Source organism: Sciurus carolinensis, chromosome 16 (assembly GCF_902686445.1).
Source record: "Sciurus carolinensis chromosome 16, mSciCar1.2, whole genome shotgun sequence".
Taxonomy (NCBI): domain Eukaryota; kingdom Metazoa; phylum Chordata; class Mammalia; order Rodentia; family Sciuridae; genus Sciurus; species Sciurus carolinensis.
This window is the reverse complement of record NC_062228.1, coordinates 10816476-10842502: the sequence shown is the minus strand read 5'-3', so window position 1 is coordinate 10842502 and position 26027 is coordinate 10816476. Positions and strand designations below refer to the sequence as shown.

The following is a 26027-nucleotide window of genomic DNA, read 5'->3' as shown; positions in this document are numbered from 1 at the left end:
GGGCGGTCTCTCTCTGGACGCCCTGGGCCCCGCGCAGGCGCAGTGTTGGGCTTCGCGGCGGCGGACTCTGTTTGTTGTGCTCTGTGTGCTGAAGCGCTCGTATCGGGCAGCTCTTGTGGTGCAGAACGCGGGACATGGCGGAGGCGATGGATTTGGGCAAGGACCCCAACGGGCCCACCCACTCCTCCACTCTGTTCGTGAGGGAGGACGGCAGCCCCTTGTCGTTCTACGTGCGGCCCAGCCCGGCTAAGCGCCGGCTGTCGACGCTGATCCTCCACGGCGGCGGCACCGTGTGCCGAGTGCAAGAGCCCGGGGCCGTGCTGCTGGCCCAGCCCGGGGAGGCGCTGGCCGAGGCCTCGGGAGACTTCATCTCCACGCAGTACATCCTAGACTGCGTGGAGCGCAACCAGAGGCTGGAGCTGGAGGCCTACCGGCTGGGCCCGGCCGCGGCGGCCGACCAGGCCCCCGAGTCCAAGACCGGGGCTGCGGCCGAGGGCGCCGCGGAGCCCGAGCCACAGCCGCTCACCGGGCGGATCGCCTTCACGGACGCAGACGACGTGGCTATCCTGACCTACGTGAAGGAAAACGCCCGCTCGCCCAGCTCGGTCACTGGCAACGCCCTGTGGAAGGCGATGGAGAAAAGCTCGCTCACACAGCACTCGTGGCAGTCCCTGAAGGACCGCTACCTGAAGCACCTGCGCGGCCAGGAGCACAAGTACCTGCTGGGGGACGCCCCAGTGAGCCCCTCCTCCCAGAAGCTCAAGCGCAAGGCCGAGCAGGACCCGGAGGCTGCGGATAGCGGGGGTGAGGCCGCGCGGGCCCCTGCGCGCGGGGTGGGCTGCCAAGGTCCAGTCTGGCCTCGCTCGGGCCTCGCCCCGTTGACCTCGAGTACAGTTGCCCCGCGCTCTCGACGCTGTCTCGCGCTCGCTGGCTTTAATGTACCATCCCAACGACTAGCTTTCGGGTTTTTTGTTTTGTTTTGTTTTGAGACAGGGTCTCCCTGTGCTGCCCAGGCTGACCTCAAGCTCCATCCTCCTGCCTCAGCTTCCGGAGGAGCTGGGGTTGCCGGCGTCCGCCCCTGCGCCCCGCCCGCGTCCAGCTTATTGACACTTTCTGTATTCAAAGTTTGAAAAAGATCAGAATGTATGGAAAAATGTAAATTCACCCCTCCTGCCCACCAGGCACCCAGCGTTCCTCCCAGAGGCAACGGGGTAACCGGCTTCTTGAATTTTTTCAGAGATTTAAAAAGACTCGTTAAAAGAAACGATTTCTCCTGCGTTCTGGCAGATTAAGTACAAGTCGTTTTAAAGGCGCGCCAGACCAGTTTACTCTCGTGCTTTGGCTTTATTGAATGCGTATTCACATAAGAAGTTCTTCGTATAGTTTTGCTCATGTCATTTTTTTTAACTTAATTGAATTGCAAATTGAATTCCGGTGTGGTTAGGACACGGTGCAAAGCTATTAAGATGTTTTACTTTTCACATAACTGGTATTGACAGCTTAAATGACAGACCCTTTTACTTAAAGAGGCCTTCTTTCCCCAACCCCCATTTCTTTGCTTACGTGGCTGTTCCATCTAACAGTTGAAGTCCGGATAGGTAAAGATCTGTTTCTCCTGTTCAACAAACTTGGTAGGAATTTTGTTTTTGGTAAAAGTGACATTTCAGATTCATTCATTCAACAGATATTTGAGTGCCAGACACTGTTGTCCTGCTGGGATATAACAATAAATAAAAGTCCCTGTGGTCATGGAGCTTAACATGCTAGCTGGGCAGTGGTAAGTGCTATAGAGAAAAAAATAAAAAATAAATCAGGGTAAGGGTTGGGGAGGAGGTCCTGCTCTTTTCTCTCCTTTTTTTTTTTTTTTTTTTTTTTTTTTTTTTTTATTTTTTTATTTTTTTAGTTGTAGATGGACACAATACCTTTGTTTTACTTATTTATTTTTATGTGGTGCTAAGGATCGAACCCACTACCACTGAGCTACAGCCCCAGCCCAAGGAGATCATTTTTTATAGTTGTAAGAGAAGGCCACTGATAAATGAATGGTTTAGCAAAGACCAGACGAAGTTAAAGAGCAATCCAGGAGAATATCTGGGAAGAGTATTTCAGGCAAAGGGAATGGCAAAGGAAAAAGCACTGCGGTAGTCATGCAGCTGGTGTGTTCTTAGAGCCACACACAGAACAGTATGATTGAAATGAAATAAGAGAAAGAATTAAATAAGTGATTTTGGACTATTGGCAAGCTGTTAGGAATGTGGACAAGAATAAGCTGGATTCACCCTATTCATTAAAACAATGTTTTGATGATCATATATTTAAATAATAAAAATTAAAATCCTAAAATGACTAAGAGAACATATGGATGAATATGCTTTTTAGTATTATCATGGTGATAGTCAAGAAACCAAAGAGACTGTTTTACAAATTTCATTACTTAAAAATTAAAAACTTCTAATGAATAGAACTAGAGAATATCATGCTAAGTGAAATAAGCCAATCCCAAAAAACCAAAGGCTTTTTTTTGTTTTTTTGTTTTCTCTGATAAGCGGATACTGATCCATAGTGGAGGGTGGGTAGGGAAGAATGAAGGAACTTTGGATTATGTAGAGGGGGAGTGAGGGGAGGGTTGGAGTGGTGGGGATGGGAAGGACAGTAGAATGAGACAGACATTATTACCCTATATACATGTATGAAAAAAAAAATTTTTTAATAAAAATATTAAAACCTTCTGTTGGGCACAGTGACACATGCCTGTAATTCCAGCAGTTTGGGAGGCAGAAGCAGGAGGATCATGAGTGCAAATCCAGCCTCAGCAACTTTGGGAGATCCTGTCTCTAAAATATAAAAAAGGGCTGGAGGTGTGGCTCAGTGGTTAAATGCCCCTGGGTTCAATCCCCAGTACCAAAAATAAATAAATAAAGTTCTTATGATAAAGTTGGCAGACAAACTAGAAAAATATTCCCAAAACATTGCAGTAGATTTACATTTCTTAATGTCCAAAGAATTCTCAGAAGCTAGTAAAAAGCAGAAAACTAATAGAAAAATGTACGAAGAAGGCACTGAAACTGATGTTATTTTGTTTTTGTTTTGTTTTGTTTTGGTACCAGGGATTGAACTTGGGTGCTTAACCACAGAGCCAGATCCCCAGCCCTATTTTGTTTTAAGAATATTACAGATAGGAAATTGCCACGACCAGCGTAGTCAAACTCGTGGTTCCATCGAGGGGAGAGGGGGATTAAAAAAATTAAGACTCATAAATACAGATTTTGAAGATTAAGCTGGGATCAGGTGGAGCTCTGCTCCCTGGTGGAGATGCAGATCTGCAGAGTTACACCAGGGATCTTTATTTATATATGTCTCATTGTCAGGTTAAAGACTATGGAAGCATTATTCTTTGTTTTAAGGAAAGTTATAGAAACTAGGACATCTGTGTAGCTTTTCTGCCTTTGAATCCACAGTTGCAAAATACAATGTTAGGAGCTTTGTGTAGCTCTCAAGAAAGTCAATTGTTTTATAAAAGTTACTTAAAGTGTGGGCAGTAACAGGAAAAGTGGAGCTGGTGAAACATTGTGGTCGTCTAGTGCAACAATTCCTTCATTTCCAAGAGCTATGTGCTTGAGGTTAAGATCAGAGCTGATAGGACTCTTGCACAGAGCCTCCTCAAGCAGGGCATTGCCACAGCAGCTAAGCATCCTGTGCCCTTGCACGGAAACATTCCCAGGCACCCAGCATGCCACAGCCATGAGGTCATCAGAGACCCCAATCTCAGTCACTTCTCTCCACAGGAAACACATTATTTTAATGTGTGAAAAGAAAGAAAGAAAGAAAAATGGGCAAAGAAAGTGGAATAAGAATTTCCCAGAAAAGGAAATAAATAAGTGACCAATAAACAAATGCGGAAACATTGTTATTAATAAAAGTAAATCAGTTTCTGAGCAGAAGACCTGTATAAACTAGGCCTACATTTCTGATTCATGAAACCAAAATAATAACTGTGAAGTTGTTTTTTGTAAATCAGAACAAAGTGTTGCCATATTTTGTGTATCAAATTGGTGAAAATTAACAAAATTAGTAATATCCAAAGTTAGCAAGGTGTAAGAAAACAAGTTCATGCCTACATTTTTAGTAGAAGGAAATTGGTATATTCCCTTTGGTGAACCTTTTGACAATATCTGACATGTATGTTCCCTTCAAAATGTTAATTTTGCTTCTAGGAGCTCATGCTACAAATTTATTCTGAGAGCAAAAGCATATGTAGTGAAGTCCATCTCCCTGCTACAAGTCTCTTTCTGTTTCCTCTCCTAGCAGCAGCTGCTGTTACCATCCCTTGTCTGTTAGGTGTCCCTTTGGCTTATAGTAACACTAACACACTAGAAATATTTCTTCTGTTTGCCTTTTTTTTTTTTTTTTAAACGCAATGATTTATCTTGAAGTCTGTATCCACAGATGGCTTTACCCCCTTTTGTGTTTTCTGAATAAACCATACTATTGCCTTTTTTGTGTGTGTACATGCTGCGGAGAGAACCTAGGACTTTTGTGTTTTCTAAGCACACTCTCTACTATTGAGTTATACCTCCAACCCTCTTTATTTTTTATTATAGAAGATTTCAGACATTTGTAAAGTAGAAGAGTAGAGGGAGCTAAGATGCATGTATCCATCCCCCTATTTCACCTGATTATAGTTCATGCTGGTTTTTTCATCTATACTCTTCATCCCAACTTACTGGATTATTTTGAAGTAAATGTCAGGCATTTAATCTGTTTTATTTTATTATATCTCACATATTTTGTTTATTGTTACTTGTTTGTGTAAGTATAAACATACATTTTTATTTTGTATGTGATTTTACTATTACTTTAATATGATATATACCATCCACTTAATTATTTTACCATGTTATCTTTAAAAGATAAGAATTCTTTTTTTAGTAACTAAATTTAAAATATATATACAGTAAAATTGAATATTTTTTTTTAGCTGGACACTGTGTTGTACGCCTGTAATCCTAGCAACTCGGAAGGCTGAGGCAGGATTGCAAGTTTGAGAGCAGCCTCAGCAACTTAGCGAGGCCTTAAGCAACTTAATGAGGTCCTGTCTCAAAAGAAAAAGGGGTGGCAATGTAGTTCCATAATAAAGCATTCCTGGGTTAAATCCCCAGTACCAAAATTTTTTTTATTTGTTGTACAATTGTATGCATTTAAAATTTTTTATTATGATACAAAATGCGTAACAAATTTGCCATTCATTTTAAGTGTTAAATTTTTGGTTTGGTGGCCTTAAATACATTTACATGTGCAGCCATGGCATATCCTTTTCCAAAACTGAAACTCTGTATCTGGCTTATTTCACTTAGCATAATGTCTTCAAGATTCATTCATACTGTAGTGTGTCTGAATTTCATTCTAAGACTGTTTATTATGTTGATTAATATTATGTACTACATTTTGCTTCCATTTTTTTGGCTATTGTGAATAATGCTGCTATGAACGTGGATATCCGAGGCCCTGCTTTTAATTCTTTCGGGTATATAACCAGAAATACAATTGCTGAACATATGGTAATTTTATGTTTAATTTTTTGAGAAACTTTTCTAGTTATATGTGTCTTTTTTTTTTTTTGCTGCTTTTTTAAAATTGTAAACAAATGCGATACATGTTGTTTCTCTGTACATGGAGTAAAGGTGTACCATTTGTGTAATCATAAATTTACATAGGGTAATGTTGTTTGATTCATTCTGATATTTTTTCCCTTCCCCCACCCCTCCCACCCCTCTTTTCCCTCTATACAGACCTTCCTTCCTCCATTCTTGCCCCCCTCCCTAACCCTAACTCTAATCCTAACACTAACCCCTCCCACCCCCCATTATCTGTCATTATCCACTTATCAGCGAGATCATTCGTCCTTTGGTTTTTTGAGATTGGCTTATCTCACTTAGCATGATATTCTCCAATTTCATCCATTTGCCTGCAAATGCCATAATTTTATTATTATTCTTTATAGCTGAGTAATATTCCATTGTGTGTATATATATATATATACATATATAAATTTGTGTAACCACCACCCAAATCAGGGTGCAGAACAGTTCCATTGCAAAAGAAACCTCCATTTTTGTATTTTCTTGTAAATTTTAGGAAGTATAGCAGGAGCAGAGTTAAAGCCTCAGAGAACAAAATGTAAAAGGGAACTAAGAGGATGTTTAAATTTAGGGAGACCCTTCTTTTTATAGATGATATGTAATAGATTGTGGTTTACCACCCAGGTCTGTCTTTAGTTACTGGAATAGTTGTCTTGCCCAAAGTCTCTCTTAGCTATCCAGTGACTGACTTCGTGAAGTTACATAGGCTCTCTTAAAACCAACCTCAGTCAACTCTGAAAGGCCTTCCTACCTCCAAAATTCCCTCTGGATTTGACTAAATTCTCCTTAAAATGCTTTTCTAACACAACTGCTCTCTCTGCGGCTCTTCTCTTCCACAAATATTTTTCCAAGAGCACTCCCTAATAAACTCTTTAAATGTTAATCTCCATCGCAGAATCTGCTGCTACTCAGAGAACCCGCCACCTTTTTTGGCACGTGCTAGGCAAGCACTCTAGTACGGAGCTACTGAACTACTTCTCAAGCTCTACTAAAATTTTGTTTTGAGACAGGGTCTTACTAAGTTGCCCAGGCTGCCTCAGAGAATCCAACTATTGAAGTGGTTTATTGATTTGCATTTGTAAATACAAAACGAAAAATGAATGAAGCTAGGAGAATATTCTTGTATGTCAGAGTCTAGGAATATCATCATTTGAATAGTAGAGCATTTTGGAGATAAGCATAGAGATTATTGGACATGCATGTCTGATGCTTTTTTAACCTTTCTGAATGAAAAAGCAGTTATCTACTAATGTGAGGGAGGGGAGTACAGGCTCACTCCTGGCCCAAAGCTCACATGGCACGCACTGTATTTTTGGTTTGTGCAAAAAAGACTAATGTTAATCTTTGCTGTTCTTTTTAATAGAACCACAGAATAAGAGAACTCCAGACTTGCCAGAAGAAGAATATGTGAAGGAAGAGATCAAGGAGAATGAAGAGGCAGTCAAAAAGATGCTTGTAGAAGCCACTCGGGATTTTGGGGACGTCGTGGTATGTTAAATAGATTTACTCATGTGTTTTTTCCCCTCCCTCTCTCCTTCTTTGAAATTGGTTATCTCTTCTACCTTGTTCACCCTCCTCAGGCCCAGGAAGGTAAAAGAGAAATTCAAGATAGAAGGGGAAAAGAGAAAGTGGGACTGATTTAGGCTTTAGGCATGTTGCCCTGAAGCTTTGCTTAGTAAAACTTTAGTTTTGTGTTAGAACATGATGATGTGGAAAGAAAGATAAATTAGGCAGGATAGGGAGTTATATTTAAACAATATAAAACATCCCACTTTGATCTCAGCCTAAGTTTTTTAAAGTTAGAACTGTGAATTTGTTTTTAAAAATGCTTTTTGTGGGCTGGGGATATAGCTCAGTTGGTAGATTGCTGGCCTTGCAAGCACAAGGCCCTGGGTTCAATCCCCAGCACCGCAAAAAAAAAGAAAAAAAAAATGCTTTTTGCTTTTTATGATTCTCAGGAGCATAAATGTAATTTTAAAAAAGATTTCCTTGAGACAGCATCTTGCTCAGACTAGCATTGAACTTGTGATCAGCCTCCTAAATACCTGGGATTAAAGATGTATGCCACAGTGACTGGTTATTTAATCAGGCAAATTTAGTTTTTATGTTCTTAGAATGTTTGGGGGAATATTTTACTCTTTATTCTAGCTTCTAATATTGTGTTGGAATCCCATGTTTAATAATAGCTGTTGATAAAGGCAGGAACTATAACATAATGATGATAAATAATTTTTTAAGAAATCCAAATCATAGCTGGGTGTGGTGGTGCACACCTGTAATCCCAGTGACTCAGGAGGCTAAGGCAGGAGGATGGCAAGTTTGAGACCGGCCTCAGTAACTTAACAAGACCCTGTCTCAAAATAAAAAATAAAGGGACTGGGAATATGGCCCAGTAGTTAAGCATCCATGGGTTCAATCCCCAGTACCTAAAAAATAAAATAATTCTTATTTCTATATCTTCTTTAAGGAAAAAGATGTTATGAGTTAACTTATTAACACAAGGAAAACCAGTGATGATTCATTTTAAAAGAGAGCAATAATTTAAAGTTTCCATAGGTGATGAGTGGAAGAATGGACAGAATTTAGGGAAATATTATTCTTTTGTTTTGTTTTTTGAGACAGAGTCTCACAAAGTTGTTTAAGGCCTCTCTAAATTACTGAGGCTAGCTTTGAACTTGCAATTCTTCTGTCTCGGCCTCCCGATTTGCTGGAATTACAGGCGTGTGCCACTGAGCCTGGCTCAGTGTGACTTCTAATCTGTTGAAATAGCATCGTCAGTTTTACATATACACATGTGCACACACATATCCCCAGACTCTCACGTACATACACGCATATATACAAGCATACACATACATCCAGTGTGGATAAATGTAAGAAGTAACGTGACGTATTAGAGGAACTGAAGGGGAAAGTGGGTGGTCGTTGGGAGAGACAAGGTATTGTAAGAGTTTGAGATCTGGTAATTCAGAACTGGTCTTCCTCATCCTCTATAGGCAGATGAGAGTCCTGATTTTGAAATACATATAACAATGTGTGATGATGATCCCCCTACACCGGAGGAAGACTCAGAAACACAGCCTGAGGAGGAGGAAGAAGAAAAAGTTTCTACACCAGAGGTGGGAGCTGCCATTAAGATCATTCGGCAATTAATGGAAAAATTTAACTTGGATCTTTCAACTGTTACACAGGCCTTTCTAAAAAATAGTGGTGAGCTGGAGGCTACTTCCTACTTTTTAGAGGCTGGTCAGAGAGCTGATGGATACCCAATTTGGTCCCGACAAGATGACTTAGATCTGCAAAAAGATGACGAAGACACCAGAAATGCATTGGTCAAAAAATTTGGTGCTCAGAATGTAGCTCGGAGGATTGAATTCCGAAAGAAATAATTGGCAATATAATGAGAAAAGAAAGTAGGTGGGGCAGATGAGGCTATAAAAAAGTTGTGACCATTGAACTTCAGAGAGTTCTTATATTAAAATTGACCCTTATCTTCTGACCAATGCTACTATTGTCTTGTGAGGCCTGATTTTTGTAGCCAAGCAGAGTTGTATAGGAAGATAAAAATAAAAGAAATTGGACATATTTAGAACTGTCCCTGGCAAGTATCAGTATGTTTATGAAAGGAAAATCTAAACCAGAGAGGTTGGTCTAGTAGTAGTATTCCTTTACTGGAATGGAACCCCTGCTGTATTGGTGACAAGCCTAGCAACAAAATCAGAGGAGGAAAATTAGGCATACAGGTCTTTTCATGCAGCACAAATGAAAAGCCTCTTATCTTTTGGTAGAAGTCACTCTAAATTGTGGTGGATTCCAAGTCAAGAATCTAGAATATGGGGAGATCTGAAGTTGTTGTTCAGTAATAGAGCACTTGCCTAGCACTTGTAAGGCACTAGGTTTGATTCTCAGCACCACATAAAACTAAATAAATAAAACAAAGGTATTGTATCTGTCTACAACTTAAAAAAAAAAAAAAAAGAATCTAGAATATGAGACGATTTAATTACATGTAAATACATGGACTTTCCCAAACCATTCCTTTGAACATGGACTTTCCCAAATCATTCCCTCAGTGAGCTCCAAGTTCTATTTGCTTTGCTAACTTGATATTTGGGGACCCTGCTCCAGGCTGTTGTTTTGTCAAGCCCTTCTCAGTTGAATCTCTAGTATGTGTTCCTTTACCTACCACGCAGTTTTGTTTAAAACACAGATAAACCCTAGAGTCTCAAGAACTACTTACTTGGGGCTGGGATTGTGTCTCAGTGGTAGAGCGCTTGCCTAGCATGTGTGAGGCATTGAGTTCGATCCTCAGCACCACATAAAATAAATTAATTAAATAAAGGTATTGTGTCCATCTACAACTAAAAAAAATATTAAAAAAAAAAACCCTACTCTGGTTAGTAATGTCTTTTTTTAATTTATTGAGCATAGTTTTATGCTAAAGATTGTGTTAGACTAAAAAATTAGTAGATTGGTTCTACTTTGTTTTGCTTTCATTATTGAAAATAAATATAACTTTGTATTTGAATCTCATCAAAAAGTGTTGTCTTTGATTGTATACATGAAACCTTTTAGTTATAAAAACCATAAAGGAACTAACATTTTGGCTATTGGTGATTTGAACCAATAAAGTTCCATTTTAGAACTAATAAACCATTAGAAAGTTGCTTATTCTTGTGGTGGAGCAAAGAAGAGATCAGTCTGCATCTGGACTACGACAAATGGCCAAAAAAAATCAGTGAGAGCCAAAGAGGAGAGAAGCCAGTTAGGAATCCCCCAGAAGGACAATGCCTAGTGCCAGCAACTCCTATAGAACCTCAAGAGGAAAGTGACCTGTATGTCAGATCTGCCAGGACTGTGTCACCAAACTGCTAATGGGCATATTGCTGATGAAGGGTAAAGAGAGTATGAATTCCAAGCTCTGGCCCTGAAGCATGAGTACTAGGCCCTGTGGTGGGAAGAAGCCAGCTTGTGGCAGAAGCATCCTAACACAGAACGTTATCAGTAAACTCGTTCAGTTCTTGATTTCACTGGTGCAGTTGAACTGGATCTTGGAGGTTAAAGAAAGATATTCCTGATGTTGAGCTACGGCAGCCTGACACATTCCATGCCCAAATGTGACTGGAAGTACTCCTTGGAGTATGTCTGTGCCTGAACCTGCACTTGGCTCCATCCCCTTCCTACAAGGGCTCTAGCCTCTACACCCCAGACTCTGTTGACAGCTCTGGACATGATTTCTGACATCACTGAGCTGTCTCCTGCCATACTTTTGGCCTCCCGAGGTGGGAGCATAAAGGAGTAGCCCATGGTCAGTAGCATCCTGGTGTATTTTAAAGACAACCTGCCCAGCAGCCCCTGTGCTCCACTCCAAAGCTCTTGGGTGAAAGAGACAAATCCCAGGCACCTGTCCTCTATGGATACCCCTGTTTCCCCAACCACTTTTACTGTTTCTGCAGGACAGAGTTCCTGTCCTTATAGCCTAGGCCCCAGCAATCAAATGCTGGAAGCAGACACCTCCCACCTCAGAAGTGCCTAAAGTAGCCTAGGCACCAGTTGTTTGGCTCCCACTCCACAGATGTTGGGGATTGCTCACCTCTTCCCCTGCCCTTCCTTTGCCTTTCTGCATGGCGAATCCAGTCAGGAAATATGTTCAGTGACCACTTGGATGCCATGGACTCCAGCCTTGACAACCTACAGACCATGCTGATTAGCTATGACTTCATCTAGGACCCTACCTCCCTACCGGACCTGTTTCGACCCCTCTGTGACTGTGCCCAACATGAGTCTGCCTGATACTGGGAATTGAACCCAAGTGTACTTAACCACTGAGCTACATCCCCATCTCTAATTTTTTTTAACTCTTGAGACAGGGTCTAAGTTGCTAAAGCTGGGACTGGGGTTGTGGCCCAGGGGTAGAGTGCTTTCCTAGCACTTGTGAGGCACTGGGTTTGATTCTCAGCACCACATAAAAACAAAGATATCGTGTCCATCTACAACAAAAAATATTTAAAAAAAAAGTTGTTGAGGCTGGCCTGAATTTAAGTCTATGATTTTGATAGCACCCTAGCCAGCATGCGGGAGCACCAGTCTACCCAGGACCACCCACCCCTCCCCCCAGTCCTCTCCAGGCAGAGAACTGTAGTCCCAGCTCAGAGAAGCAGCTGGTGCATTACACCGCCCAGTTCCTATTCATGATGGACCCAAAACATGGTGAACATCAGAAGCAGTGAGCTGCCTATACTCTTTGAACTGTGGGAGGACGTATATTTCTCTCAGGGAGGACTGTGGACAACCCCATCACCCTGCCGAGGGTTGAGCCCACCAAAACCAAGGACCCCATGGTCTCCTAGAGGACCTAAGAGGAACCAGGCAGATCAGACCTATGGTCTGTCCCTCCAATGTCCCCAGTACATGGAACTGGTATTGGGGAGGCAGGACAGACACAGGCCGCCAAGGGTGCCCAGAGTTGGCTAACAGGCCCAATGGGGAAAAAAGTGGAGGCTGGTGCTGGGCAGTATCTCCAGTAAGGATGAGGGTTCTCCAGATTTGCCCATCTGCTGCCTTTGCCCCAACCACATATCCCAAGGTTTGGTTGGGGCTTCACAGAAATCGCATAAAAAGTACAAATAGAGGGCTGGGGAGATAGCTCAGCTGGTAGAGTGCTTGCCTCACAAGCACAAGGCCCTGAGTTTGATCCCCAGTACCAAAAAAAAAAAAAAAGTACAAATAGAAAACATGGAAATAGTTCACTGCCACGTATGCTCTAGGAGTGAAGATACTGGGAGCAATTTTATGACAATAATTTGAAAATCTAGATGTAATGAACATACTCTTATACTAATTCAACTTCTTAAAACTAAAGAGACCTGCACACCAATGTTCGTGGCACCTCTATTCACATTAGTCAAGTGGTGTAAGCAATCCAAATTTCCCTAGATACACAAATGAAAAATTATGCAACATGTTGCATGTCCATGCGAAGTTGTATCATTCACTCTTAAAAATTAATGAAGCTCTTAAAAGTGCAATAATGTGGGTGAATTGGAAAAACATTCTAAATGCTAAATCAGAAAAAAATTATGATTCCACATATCAGGTCCTTACAACAAGCAATTCTATAGAGACAGAAAGTGGAGTAGAGGTTACCAGCAATTGGAGAAGAGGAGGAATAGGGCATTCTTGTTTAACAGTATGGGAATTCTGTTGGACAAACTGTAAAAGTTCTGGAAATGGAAAATATCCATTGTGCACAACATTGTGCAAGTATTTAATGCCATTTAGTTGTATATTTTAAATGTTTAAAAGGATAAGGTTTATTTTATATACAGTGTGCAATAAAACCTCAATTATGATTAAAAAAAAAAAAAAACCTAAAGAGAAACGACTGTCTTATAGTCAACTAAAGTATGGAATCAGGACTCAACAATCTTCTTATAAAGATGTCCGACCCTGATAGACATGTCAAATTTCAAACATTTAACAAAGGAATAAAGGAAGTCAATCTTACTCATTAGCATAGATGTCAAAATCTTATTTTTTAAAAAAGTGATACATATAATTTGTGCCTATTTATGTTACCATGTTTTTTTGTTGTTTTTTTGTTTTGTTTTGTTTTGGTACAGAGGATCAAATCCAGGGGCTCTCTATGACTGAGCTACATCCCCAACACTTTTTTAAAAATCTTGAGATAGGATCTAAATTGCTGAGGCTGGCCTCAAAAATTGCTGGAATTACAGGCATGTGCCACCACACCTGGCACCGTATGATGTTTTGATACAATGTACACTGATGTTTAAATTGGTGTAAACATACCTATTTCCTGAAACGTACCTTTTTTCTTTTTTGGAACCAGGGATTGAACCCAGGAGTGCCTAACCACTGAGCCACATCCCCAGGCCTTTATTTTATATAGGGACAGGGTCTTGCTGAGGTGCTTAGGGCCTCACTAAATTGCTGAGACTGACTTTGAACCCCCAATTCTCCTGCCTCAGCCTCCAGAGCTGTTGGGATTACACGTGTGTGCCACCGTGCCTGTCTATCATTTCCTTATGATGAAATCATTCAAAGTTTTTTTTTTTTTTTTTTTTCCTAGCTTTTTTGAAATACACATTATTGTCATCTATGGTCATCACTTGGTGCACCATAACACCAAAACTTCTAACTATAACTTAGTACCCATTTATCAACCTTTACCCATTCCTCTACCCCCAGATGCTAGATTCTTAGCAGAGGCTGGGCGAGAACCCTGAAGGGAAAATGCTTTAGACTTTTGCACCTGCTGTTCTTTGCAGGCTACTCTTGCTACCTTCGAGCTGTTTGGTTTTGAACGTCATGCTGTAGGTCAGGCTTTTTCAGGCCACTTGAAACTATGTGGCTTTCCCACCATTTGATCCAGCTATCCCACTCCTTGGTCTATACCCAAAGAACTTAAAATCAGCATACTAGTGATGCAGCCACATCAATGTTCATAGCAGATCAATTCACAATAGCTAGATTGTGGAACCAACCTAGATGCCCTTCAACTGATGAATGGATAAAGAAACTGTCATATATATACACAATGGAATTTTTTTTTTTGCGGTGCTGGGAATCGAACCCAGGGCCTGTGCTTGCAAGGCAAGCACTCTACCGATGAGCTATCTCCCCAGCCCCACAATGGAATTTTACTCAGCCATAAAGAATAAAATTATGGCATTTGCTGGTAAGTGGAGTTGGAGAATATCATGCTAAGTGAAATAGGCCAAGCCCAAAAAACCAAAGCCAAATGTTTTCTCTGATAAGTGCATAACAACATATAACAAGAGTGGGTGGCAGGGGGAAGAGAAGAATGAAGGAACTTTGGATGGTGTAGAGGAAAATGGGGTGAGAAGGGGTGGGGGAAGGAAAGATAGAATGAGACAGACGGTATTACCCTATGTATATGTATGATTACATGAATGGCGTGAATCTACATTGTGTACAACCATAGAAATGAAAAGTTGTACCCCATTTGTGTACAATGAATCAAAATGCAGTCTGTAAAAATGAAAATTTAAATTAAAAAAGAAAAAAATTGTGGTTTAATAAAAAAGTAAAAAAGAAAGTATATGACTTTAACACCTGAGAAGGCTGTGTCTCGATCAGAAGAAAACAAAACCCTAAAGACAGTTTTTTTTTTTTAATTGCTATTTTATTTCTTATGTGGATGCTTCTGGAGAGGGCTTGGCCTGCTGTGTGAATGACTGGGAGCTGGCCTATTTGGCACTACTTCTTGGTTCTGCATTCCCTTTTCCCTGAGGTGAGCTCCTGTAGACCCTTCATCCCAGAGCTGCTATCTGGGTTGCTCTATAAAGTCCCCTGCTTCATATATTGCCCCAGAGGTGATGATAGTGAACTGTCAACCATTAGGGGAGGCACTGGCTGCAGCTGAGTGAACAAGGACTTTCCATGAATTTGAGGAAACTGACCCTGCAGGTGCAACTGAGGGGAGGGCAGCTGCTGCCCTAGATCCCTATGACTCTGGTCCACTGGCAGCTGTTGGTGGAATAGCATCTGCTTGAGAATTCTGAGGGGTTGATGCTGCTGCAGCTGACATTCCATTTCAGCTGCTGATCTTGTGATATTGAGCAATGACAGTGGTCCTCCTCTTCCTACTGCCTCACTTCATTATGCTCACTGCGAGCATAATGCCAAAGGGAGGAACTTGCATGCCGGCTTTCTTTGACCTCATTCCCATTCGTGTCAAAAGGCTGCACAGAAGACATAGAAGGATGAAGGCATATGCTGAACTACATCCCGAAACTGTTAGCAAAAGGCCCACTTTCTGTGTCATCTCCATATTCCAAAGTATAGCCTGGTTGATTTCCAGTGCCTGCCACCATGGAGGTGTTGGAGCCCACCTGTTGGTAAGGAAGCCCTTGTGTCTTCAGAAAAGAGGAGCTGGAATACACCTGTGGACCGAGAAACCCTTGTTCCCAAAGAGAGTAGCAACTGGAGTCTACGCGTTGACAGAAAATCTCTTGTGTCTTCTGAGAGGAGCAGTTGGAGCACGACTGTGGACTGGGAAGCCCTTGTTTCCACAGAGAGAAGCAACTTGAGCACATTTGTTCACTGGTGACCTCTTGTTTATCCAGAGTTGAGCCACCAGCTATACCTGTCAGAACTTTCTGGTCACAGAAGAAACTCTGCTCAGTGGTATAGCTGGGAGCCTCAACCTGGTTGCTAAAAGGTTGATGGGTTTGGACTTGGTAATTTTGTTGTTTCCACACACCAAATATTCTTTGCCTCTCTTCAGGTGAAAGTCGGGCTCTATTATTCTGAAACCAGTTCTAAAAGGAGAAATAATGTAGTTTTAATCAAACCTATTTATCTGCTTATATTCTTCAATGTATTTCCTCTCAATGTAGGAGAATTTTCTGTTTAAGCCTCTAGCTAGCAGTCTTTGATTTGCATTCTTTGAGTAAGGTGTCTGAAAAATAAAGGGTCTTTCCTGATGCTACACATGTGATTACACAAGTCATGCACTGAGCATTCCTAGAACCAGAACCTCCTCCATGGGAGAAGTGACCCTATGGCTTACATGCAAACCAAGACCATCCAGAATCTCTTTCCAAACTCTTTGTTACTCTTTTGCAATCTTCTCTCCCTTGTTCACAAATAGACCCAGTCTGTACACTATACAGGAGACTCCCAACTGTTCCGCTTATGAATGCTTTCGTCCCCAGACCCTGCTGGACCAGGATGAATTGATGATGTGCTTTCTGACACTCCACACTTTTGTTTTTCATGTGCTCAATTCTTACATGCATAAGGTTCAAGGGCCACAGTAAGGAATTATTTGAGTCATTGCCACATATTTACTGCATGACCTTAATCACTTCATTCAACTTATCCTCATTTGCCTCCTCCCTAAAGAGGATAGTAAAATGCCTTCCAAGTGCTCAGGGTTTTGAGGAAGGCAGAGATGAGCAGAATGCTTTGTCATACCCAGACTATAAGAGGATGATTTACAGTCTAGGCAACAGGTAGTCAGTTGAATAAACTACCTCCATTAACCTCTTGTTTTATAGTTCCATCTCCTAGGCCACCAGGTTCAAAATTGCTTTGGGTTAATCATTGCAATGAAGCTACAAAGATCTTTGATTTTTGATTTTTTTTAGTATAAAATTGACTACACAATGAACCAGGAACCTCCAAACACACTCTTTTTTTCTCCTCACAACCATGCCATAGAGAATTAAGCATATTTTAGAGAAAGCTGAGGTACAGGAGTCACTAATTTGTCTGGAGTTGGGGTGGGGCAGATGAGAATCCAACTAAAAAACAAGTGCTCCCTTCTTCCATCACTTGGCCTCCTGTGTGCCTCCATGCCCCACCTTGGGGTACCTTCTGTAAGCACATGCAACCCCAACCCCATCCAATCCTGTGCAACTTAACTGCCATTCTCCATGGACTTCCTCCTATGAGACTGCCCTTTGATAGCCATGGAAAATGATTAAAACCCACTACTGATATAAAGAAATCCAGTAGTCAGAAATTTTAAAATATAAAGATAACACTAAGAATGTGTATTTACATATTTGACCACTGTTTCAGTAACTTCTTAGTCAGTGTGTTTTTCTAATTCCTTTTGCGAAATCATTGGTCATTTGCATTTTCCCAGAAATTTTTTTACAGTTTTTATAATCTAGTAACAAAGTTACTTACATGATATTTTTCTATACATATATTTTTCCAAACCTGAACTTCAATCCCCTTCTAATTTATATTAATGTGTAGTTTCTTTCAACTTTCAAGCAATGGATAAACCCAGCGATCTAGGAAGCATTCCAGAACAAAGAACAAGGGAAATCTTTAGAAGTCTGTTTAGATTGTTTATCTAGCATATGAAACTTCATGTATCCAAAGTGTGACTTGTGATTTTTCTGACACACACACCTGCTTTTCTCTAGTTCCCCTCCTTAGTAAAAAGGTAACTCCTATCTCCCATGGACTTGAGTTAAAACATTGAAGTCCTCGTTGACTCCACCTTATCTTTGTCCAGCACAGCAGGCAGCTCTGTCAACTCCATCTCTAAAATGTACTCAGTCTCAGTCCTGTCCACCTGCAAAGCCAGCATGCTGGCCCAAACCACCATCACCACCACTAACAGCATCAACTGCTTCCAAATTTACCTCACCGTAATCCAGTTTTCACAATACATATCAACTGACAATACATGTCAACTGCATTTTCATACTCACATCATGACTATTTTCCTATTTGATGAAATGCTATTATATTGCTTCACAATTCTTTACATTTTCTACAGTGTGCATATATTTTTATTGATCACTCCTATTTCCGAATTCTGTGCTTCCTATCCACCCACTAGCTCCTGCCTCTATCTAGACTTATTGTGTTTAACTTCCTAGGAAACATGATGTAAGGCCTTGAACTTACGTTAATTACATGCACTGGACAATGGAATTTTAAAGCCAGTTCTTCTCTTGTTGTAAAGTCCGGGTAAGGAGTCTGTGTAAATATTTCATGAAGTTCTTGCAATTCTTCCTTAGAAAACTTATGTCGATGTTTTGTTTTTCCACTTTTCTTTGATTCAGTACTATTGTTAATATCATCCTTGTCATCTGAGAAACATGACAAAAGTATAAGCAGAGAGAAGAGTGTTAGAGAATACTGATAATAATCAGACCATGGGCTGGGGATATAACTCAGTTGATAAGAGTATTTGCCTTGCATGTACTAAGGCCCTGGGTTCAATCCCCAGCACCACCAAAATAAATAAATAAATAAATAAATAAAAAATAACCAGACCAGCCCGGCATGGCGTTGCATGTCTGTAATCCCAGCGGCTTGGGAGGTTGAGGCAGGAGGATCACAAGTTCAAAGCCAGCTTCAGCAACTTAGTGAGGCCCTAAGCAACTCAGTGAGACCCAGCCTCTAAGTAAAATATAAAAAGATCTGGGGATGTGTCTTGGTGGGTAAGTGCCCCTAGGTTCAATCCCTGGTTCAAAATACAAAACAAAAAACAAACAAACAAACAAAACAGATCAAAGAAAGACTTTAGAACAGTGTTAGGTATTAGCATAATTGACAACCTACTCAAATAAGATCAAGGCCCAGCCTCATAGTCATTCACAATAATACAATCACAAATGGAAGTAGGAATTGGCAAACTATGGACTGTATCCAACCAGTTGCCTGCTTAAGATAAAGCTTTTTTAAAAATTAAAAAAAAATTTTTTTAGATGTTGATAGACCTTTATTTTATTCATTTATTTTTATGTGGTGCTGAGGATTGAACCCAGTGCCTCACACTTGCTAGGCAAGTGCTCTACCACTGAGCCACAACCCCAGCCCCAAGATAAAGCTTTTTTGAAACAGTCACAGCCATTCATTTATGTATTGTCTATGACTGTTAAGCTACAGTAGCAGAAGTGAGTTACTGAGGCTCAAGTTTGGCTATGGTCTACACAACTTAAAATATTTATTATCTCATTTAGAGAATTTACTTTTAAAATGAGGAGTAATTGTAGGAGAATACAACTTCATCACTGTACTGTAATCATGTATTACTTAATGAAAGGCATATCTTCTGAGAAATATACCATTAAGTGATTTTGTCACATGAATACCTGTTTTAGTCAGCTTTTTCACTGCTGGGACTAAAAGACCTGACAAGAACAATTTTAGGTAAGGAAGTTTATTCAAGGGCTCATGGTTTCAGGTCTCATTCCATAGACAGCAGCTCCATTCTTTGTGGCTCTAGATAAGGCAGAATATCATGGTAGAAGAGTGTAGCAGAGGGAAGCAGCTCACATGTTCCAGAAGCAGAGAGACTCCTCTTACCAGATACAAAATATATACCCAGAGGCATTCCCCCAATGACCCACCTCCTCCAGCCACACCCTACCACCTTCAGTCATTACTCAATCAATCCTATTAAGGGATTAATCCACTGATTGGGTTAAGACTCTTGTAACTCAATCATTTCTCCTCTAAACCTTCTTGCATTTTGTCAACTCAATCATTTCTCCTCTAAACCTTCTTGCATTTTGTCTCATACATGAGCTTTTGGGGGGATACCTCACATCCAAACTTTTTTTTTTTTTTTGCGGTGCTGGGGATCGAACCCAGGGCTTTGTGCTTACAAGGCAAGCACTCTACCGACTGAGCTATCTCCCCAGCCCCTGTATAGCATGTTATTGTACTGAATACTGAAGGCAGTTGCAACACAATGGTAATTATGTATAAACATATCTAAACATGGAAAAGGTATAGTAAAAATATAGCATAAAAATATAAAATGGCACAAGTATAGGGCATCAAACATGAATGGAGCTTGCAGGACTGTAAGTTGCTCTGGTTAGGTCAGTGAGTGAATAGTGATTGGATTTGAAGGTCCAGGACATTACTGTATACTACTGCAGACTAACACTCTACTCTTAGACTACACTAAATTTATAAAAAATTCTTTCTTTGATGATAAATTAACTAACATTTTTACTTTAGAAACTTTTTTTTAAACAAATAGCCTAAGTATTTTATTTGCAACTAAATTTGTTAACACTACATAATGAAAATGTACAAAGAATAATGCTGTAGTTTTTGGTTAGATTTAAGTCAAAGACATTCATTAATAAGGAATTTTGGGCTGGGGAGATAGCTCAGTCGGTAGAGTGTTTGCCTTGCATGCACAAGGCCCTGGGTTTGATCCCTAGCACCGCAAAAAAAAAAAAAAAAAGGAATCTTAGAATGTGACTATTCCAGAAATTTCTCTAAGCCATCTGATCAGAACAACTATCTCTGAATAGTACCTTACTTTGGAAGGTGTTGGCATACATTTGAATTAATCTCAAAAATTTCAAAATAAGTCATAATTAAAAAAACTATTCTATATTCCATCTAAAACAATTTTAATAGAACTTTCCTTTCCAGAAACAATAATAAAGGAATAACAATAATTTTTGTAAAATGTTGTCCTGAAGAGGTCACAGTAAAAAATAAATGTATAACTCCAAAACAGAGTTGGAGGTGAGGAACAGCCTATAAGCAATTTCAGGTAGGGGTTGCCAGAACAAAGCTCAAGCAGTTGAACATGGACATCTTAGAATTTGGGGGAACCTGACCAAAAAATCTGATTATATTTTTAATAACTGATAAGCAGTGCTTCTGGGGCCTGGTCTAATCCCTTGCTCATCTATGCTATGCTCCCGAGCAAACCATAATTCTTCTGCTCCAGAAGAGACTTTCCCATTAGAGGGTTAGGGTTAGTTATAAGTTTATAAAAAATTCTTTCTTCGATAATAAATTAACCCTAACTTACTATAACATTTTTAATTTACAAAATAAAAATATTTTTAGTTGTAGATGGACACGATATCTTTATTTTTTTATGTGCTGCTGAGAATTAACCACAGTGTCTCACGTGTGCTAGGCGAGCACTCTATCACTGAGCCACGACCCCAGCCTCCACAAATATTTTCATTTAAAAAATTTTGGCCCTTTTTAAATAACACTTTGCTTAGAACACACAAACAGCTTCTCATTTTTATATCCTTATTCTATAAGCTTTTTTTCTATTTTTATTTATTTATTTTTTTGGTTCTGGGAATCCCAGGGTTGTGTTTACCACTGAGTTACGTCCCCAGCCCTTTTTATCTTTTGTTTTGAGACAGGGTCTCACTAAGTTGCTGAGGCTGGCTTTGAACTTGTGATCCTCCTGCCTCAGGCTCTGAGCCACTGGAATTACAGACATATGCCAAAGTGCCCAATCTTTTTTTTTTTTTTTTTGGTACTGGGAACTGAACCCAGGACACTTAATCACTGGGCCACATTCCTGGCCCTTTTAATTTTTTATTGTGAGACAATGTCTTGCTAAATTCCTGAAGCTGGCTTTGAACTCATAATCTTCTTGCATGCGCCATGGTATCCAGCTGTAGGGAGGGCTTTTGTGGGGGCTGGGGAGATAGCTCAGTTGGTAGAGTGCTTGCCTTGTAAGCACAAGGCCCTGGGTTTGATCCCCAGCACCCAAAAGAAAAAAAAAAAAAGTTCAGGGAGGGCTTTTGTTTGAAATGTGGCATCACTGGAGAGCAAGGACTGTGGTTAGGGTGAGGTGAGTCATACAGTCACCTGGGACTTGCCAAAAAGCCCAGTAAGTGGGCTGGGGAGATAGCTCAGTTGGCGGAATGCTTGCCTTGCATATGCAAGGCCCTGGGTTCAATCCTCAACACTGCAAAAGAAAAAAGAAAAAAAAAAAAAGGAGGGAGTAAAAAACTCAGTAATCAAGAGAAATAACATTTTAATACTACATTTTTTGAAAAATCAGCTGAGCATGGTAGCCATGCCTGTAGTCCCAGCGGCCCAGGAGGCTGAGGCAGGAAGTTTGTGAGTTGAAAGTCAGCCTCAGCAACAGTGAAGTGATAAGTAATTCAGCTGAGACTCTGTCTCTAAAATACAAAATAGGGCTAGGGATGTAGCTCAGTGGCGGAGTGCCTGAGTTCAATCCCCAATACCCAAAATGAAGGGTTGGGGATTTTGCATATGGCTCAGTGGTTAAGTGCCTCTGGGTTCAATTCCTAGTACAAAAAAAAAAAAAAAAAAAAAAATTGTTGGAACCAAAGATAGGTTTTGGTGAATGAAATAGGTTTCATACAAAGGGGCTGGGGTCATAGCTCAGTGGTACAGCACTTATTTAGCAGTTAGGCCCTGGGTTCAATTTCTAGTACCACCAATAACAAAACAAAACAAAAAATATAAAAATCCATGCATGAGGTTCCTGGGTCTATCCCCAACATAAGGAAAAAAACAAAAACAAAAACAAAAAAACAAATAGCCAGGCGGCGTGGTATAGTCCCAGCTACTAGGGAGGCTGAGACAGGAGGATCACTTGAGTTCATGAGTTGGAGACCAGTTGGAGCAATACAGTGAAACCCTATCTCAAAACAAACAAAAAGCCTATACAAATCTTAATAAACCTTAATAGTCATGGGATTGTTTTCTCACAAACACATTGAATTCTCCAAAGACACTTACCTTTGGAAGCCATGAAAAATTCTAGTCCAGGGTCTTTTCAAGTGACAAAGCGATGAACTCAAGTAGCAGACTGATAAATACTTGGGACTTGATTTACCGTTTTCTTCTTCTGGTACTGGAGACTCACACACTGGGTTAGTGCCCTACCATCCTGTGTTCTGACCCCTAATGATAAACGTTTGGGACACTGACTTAAAAATACTCAGGTGCCCACCTTAATCACACCTCCACCCTAATTTTAATCTTTTTATTTCTTCTTGGAACCCACCTTTTAAAATCCTATCTTCCATTCCTTAAGCTAGTAAACTAGTAAACACTAGTTTTCTTTCTTTGTTTTCTTTTTCTGTTTGGCCCTGGAGCTTGAACCCAGGGACTACTTTTAACACTGAGTAACATTCCCAGCCCTTATTTTTTATTTTGATACAGAGTCTTGCTAAATTTCTGAGGCTGGCCTTGAACCTGAAATCTGGCTTCATTTTCCTGATTTGCTGGGTTTATAGGCATGCACCACCATGCCCAGCATGGTGATTTAAATGATTTTTATTTTATGTTTGTGTGTGAGGTGTGGTGATACTAGAGATCAAATGCAAGACCTTGAGCGTGCTAGGCAAGTGCTCTACCTCTGAGCCATACCTCCCAGCCCAGTTTTCTTCTTTAATCCTCTAATACATGTTGAATATCCTTATACAATATACTTGGAACCAGAAGTTTTGGTTTTTTTATTTTTTTGAATTTTGGAATATTTACATAGCCTAAATGAGATATGATGGGACCCAAGTTTAAACATGAAATTTATTTATGCTTCATATACATTTTTTTTTTTTTCAGTGCTGGGACTCGAACACAGGGCTTTGGGCTTGCAAAGCAAGCACTCTACCGACTGAGGTATCTCCCCAGCCCTCGTATACATTTTATACACATAACCTAAAGGAAATTTTATACAATATTTTTAGTGTGCCTGTGTTTTGATTGTGACCCATCATCTGAGGTCAGTTGACAAATTTCCACATGTGGCATCATGTTAGTACTCAAAAAGTTTTAGGTTTCGGACCATTTCAGATTTTGAATTTTTATCTTAAAGATTTTCAACCTGTGCTACACTTTGCTCCCATTTTGCAGCTAAGTACCCCTCATCAACAGTGAGGCACTAAGCAACTCAGTGAGATCCTGTTTCTAAATAAAATACAAAATAGGCCTGGGGATGTGGCTCAGTGGTTGAGTGCCCCTAAGTTTAATCCCCGATGCCCAAAATAAGTAAAAAAGGTAGGGAATGTTCATGTGACTCCATGGTTGAGTGCCCCTGGGTTCAATCCCTAGTACGGAAAACAAATAAATAAATAAGGGTGGCTAAGCAGCCTTGTAAGAAAGGTATTGGGTATTTTTTAATTAAAAAAAAAAAGATTTTTTTTTTTTTTTTTTTTTTTTTTTTTGTGTGTGTGTGTGGTACTGGGATAGAACACAGCAATATTCCACTGTGAGAGGAGAAGCTCCATAACTTGGTTCTTGTGTTTGGATAAAAGAAAGTTTAGTCAGGCACCAAAAGTCATGCAAGAGAACTATATTACAAGTGAAAGTAAAGTAAGGCTCAAGCAAAGAGCACTGTCCAGAGAGAGTGGGTCTTCTCAGCGCAGAGAACAAAGGAAACAATGCTACTTCCAAATTTGTTACTGTTGGATGTTTGCCCTGAGAACTGGGGTCCATCTTCTGCACTCTTTGCCAGTAAGATGTTCAACTTCTCCTTCATGCCAGCGATGGAGTTTTTGACCCTAGCTAGTCCTCTCCAGAATTGTCACGGTGGCCATCCTATTCAGGGACCTTCATCTACAAGTCAATCACATGTCAACAGGGATACTTTGTGGGTCAGAAGTTCCCTTAGTGTTCCTTAGTTTCCAGAGAAGCTGGAATTTTAGTCATGTGTCATGTTGCAGGGCTGTCCCGACCCGCGGGACATCAAGGCAGGACGGCAAACCTAAGAGAGAAGGAATGAAGGGACAAGAGACACAGGGAGTGACAGCAAGACAGGAATTCTGATCAAGCTGCAAATTTTTATTGTTCTCAAGGGTATTTATGCTGAGGGAATGAGGGGTATGATGAGACACAGGCTGGTTGGCTGTGTTTTTCTTTTGGGCTCCTGATAATGTGCAAATTCACGCCGGCGGGCCATAGGCAGGACTATCAGCCGGGAGTGGGGAGGGGGAGCGCTCGGGGAATCCGGGAATCCGTCAGCTTCAGCTGCAGGGTGTTTGTGCAGGGGAGGCAACCACAAAATGCTCCCTGGGCTGCTGCTTATCGTAAAGGTCAGAACGTCCTCAGAATGAGAACTTCTTATTGGTCCCTGACACAGGGCGAGTGCTTTGAAGAATATACATTAAGCATTTCTCAGAAAAGGAGAAGGGAAAGAACAAGGATAAAGACATTCTTGGGAAAGGAAGGAAGTTAGGGTGAAATGCTCTTAATGGCCATCTATGGAGTGAGATATTCTGCTCTAATGAAAACCAGTTTTCCACATGTAAACTGCAAAATGTAGCAAGTTTTGACCTGGTATGGTTTTAGTGGATGCTGGAGAAAAGAACACACAACTTGCATAGGGTCAGAAGTTTATTTAGAGGCAGATGGGACTGAAGCCTGAGCTCCCATGTCCTCTTGGCCTAGTATTTTCGGGCTTCTCAGTCTGCCTTTATCTGTTTCATTTTAATTTTTTCACACACCAAAAATTGGAGTGTAGTTCAGTTGTAGAGCGCTTGTCTTACACGTGTGAGCTTGGTTTCAATCCTCAGCATTGCCAGAGAGAGAGAGAGAGTGACAGAGATCAGAGGAGAAAGCGATGAAAATAGAACACAGAAAAATAAGGGCCTCCTTGGTTCCTTGGTTTGGAAGCTCATGTTCCAGCGAGGGGGACAGGTCATGACATGCCAACCTAGGGTCGGGGTGGCCTTGTTGGCTGCTGGTATGTGGTTCCAGCAAGCCCCAGTGCTGTGAAACCAAAGAAGAGAAGGGGGCTTATGTTTTCTTTTCCCATTTGAGTCTGGTAGACACTCATGAGAACAATGATACCCCCATAGGGAATGCAGGTGAGTCCAACCATGACCCCCAGTTTGAGCCTATAGTTTCACTCCCTGAGCAAAGAATTAAAATGCTGGAGGAAGATGAAGAGGAATTTTTTAAGATGCAAGCAATCACATTTTCGATTTGCTTCAGAGTATGATCTTCCAGGAGGAAGGAATAAGGTACCCGCATTGTCAAGCATAAGGAGAAAGGGACCGTCTGCCTTCTCATGAAGACGGACAAAACCCTGAAGATGGCGCCAGCCACTGTATCATGCCAGTGACGGGTTGAAGGAGAACCTGGCAGCGACTGTGCCTGGGTTTGGAACAC

The 26027-nt window shown here is 40.8% G+C and overlaps 2 protein-coding genes and 1 pseudogene across 2 annotated transcripts; 2 read left to right on the top strand and 1 right to left on the bottom strand.

Moving 5' to 3' along the window:
- Positions 1 to 36: 36 nt before the first annotated feature.
- Terf2ip (TERF2 interacting protein) lies at positions 37 to 9681 on the top strand. Its single transcript, XM_047528477.1, has 3 exons — positions 37 to 804; positions 7003 to 7127; positions 8636 to 9681. The coding sequence occupies exons 1-3, from the start codon at positions 135 to 137 to the stop codon at positions 9026 to 9028; spliced, it is 1188 nt and encodes a 395-aa protein (XP_047384433.1). The 5' UTR covers positions 37 to 134; the 3' UTR covers positions 9029 to 9681.
- On the top strand, positions 9473 to 11553 carry LOC124967031 (heat shock factor protein 1-like; annotated as a pseudogene).
- Positions 11554 to 14963: 3410 nt separating this feature from the next.
- On the bottom strand, positions 14964 to 24396 carry Cphxl2 (cytoplasmic polyadenylated homeobox like 2). Its single transcript, XM_047528979.1, has 5 exons — positions 24321 to 24396; positions 18060 to 18244; positions 15833 to 15946; positions 15411 to 15568; positions 14964 to 15231 (listed from the first exon to the last, which is right to left on the bottom strand). The coding sequence occupies exons 1-5, from the start codon at positions 24394 to 24396 to the stop codon at positions 14964 to 14966; spliced, it is 801 nt and encodes a 266-aa protein (XP_047384935.1).
- Positions 24397 to 26027: the final 1631 nt, after the last annotated feature.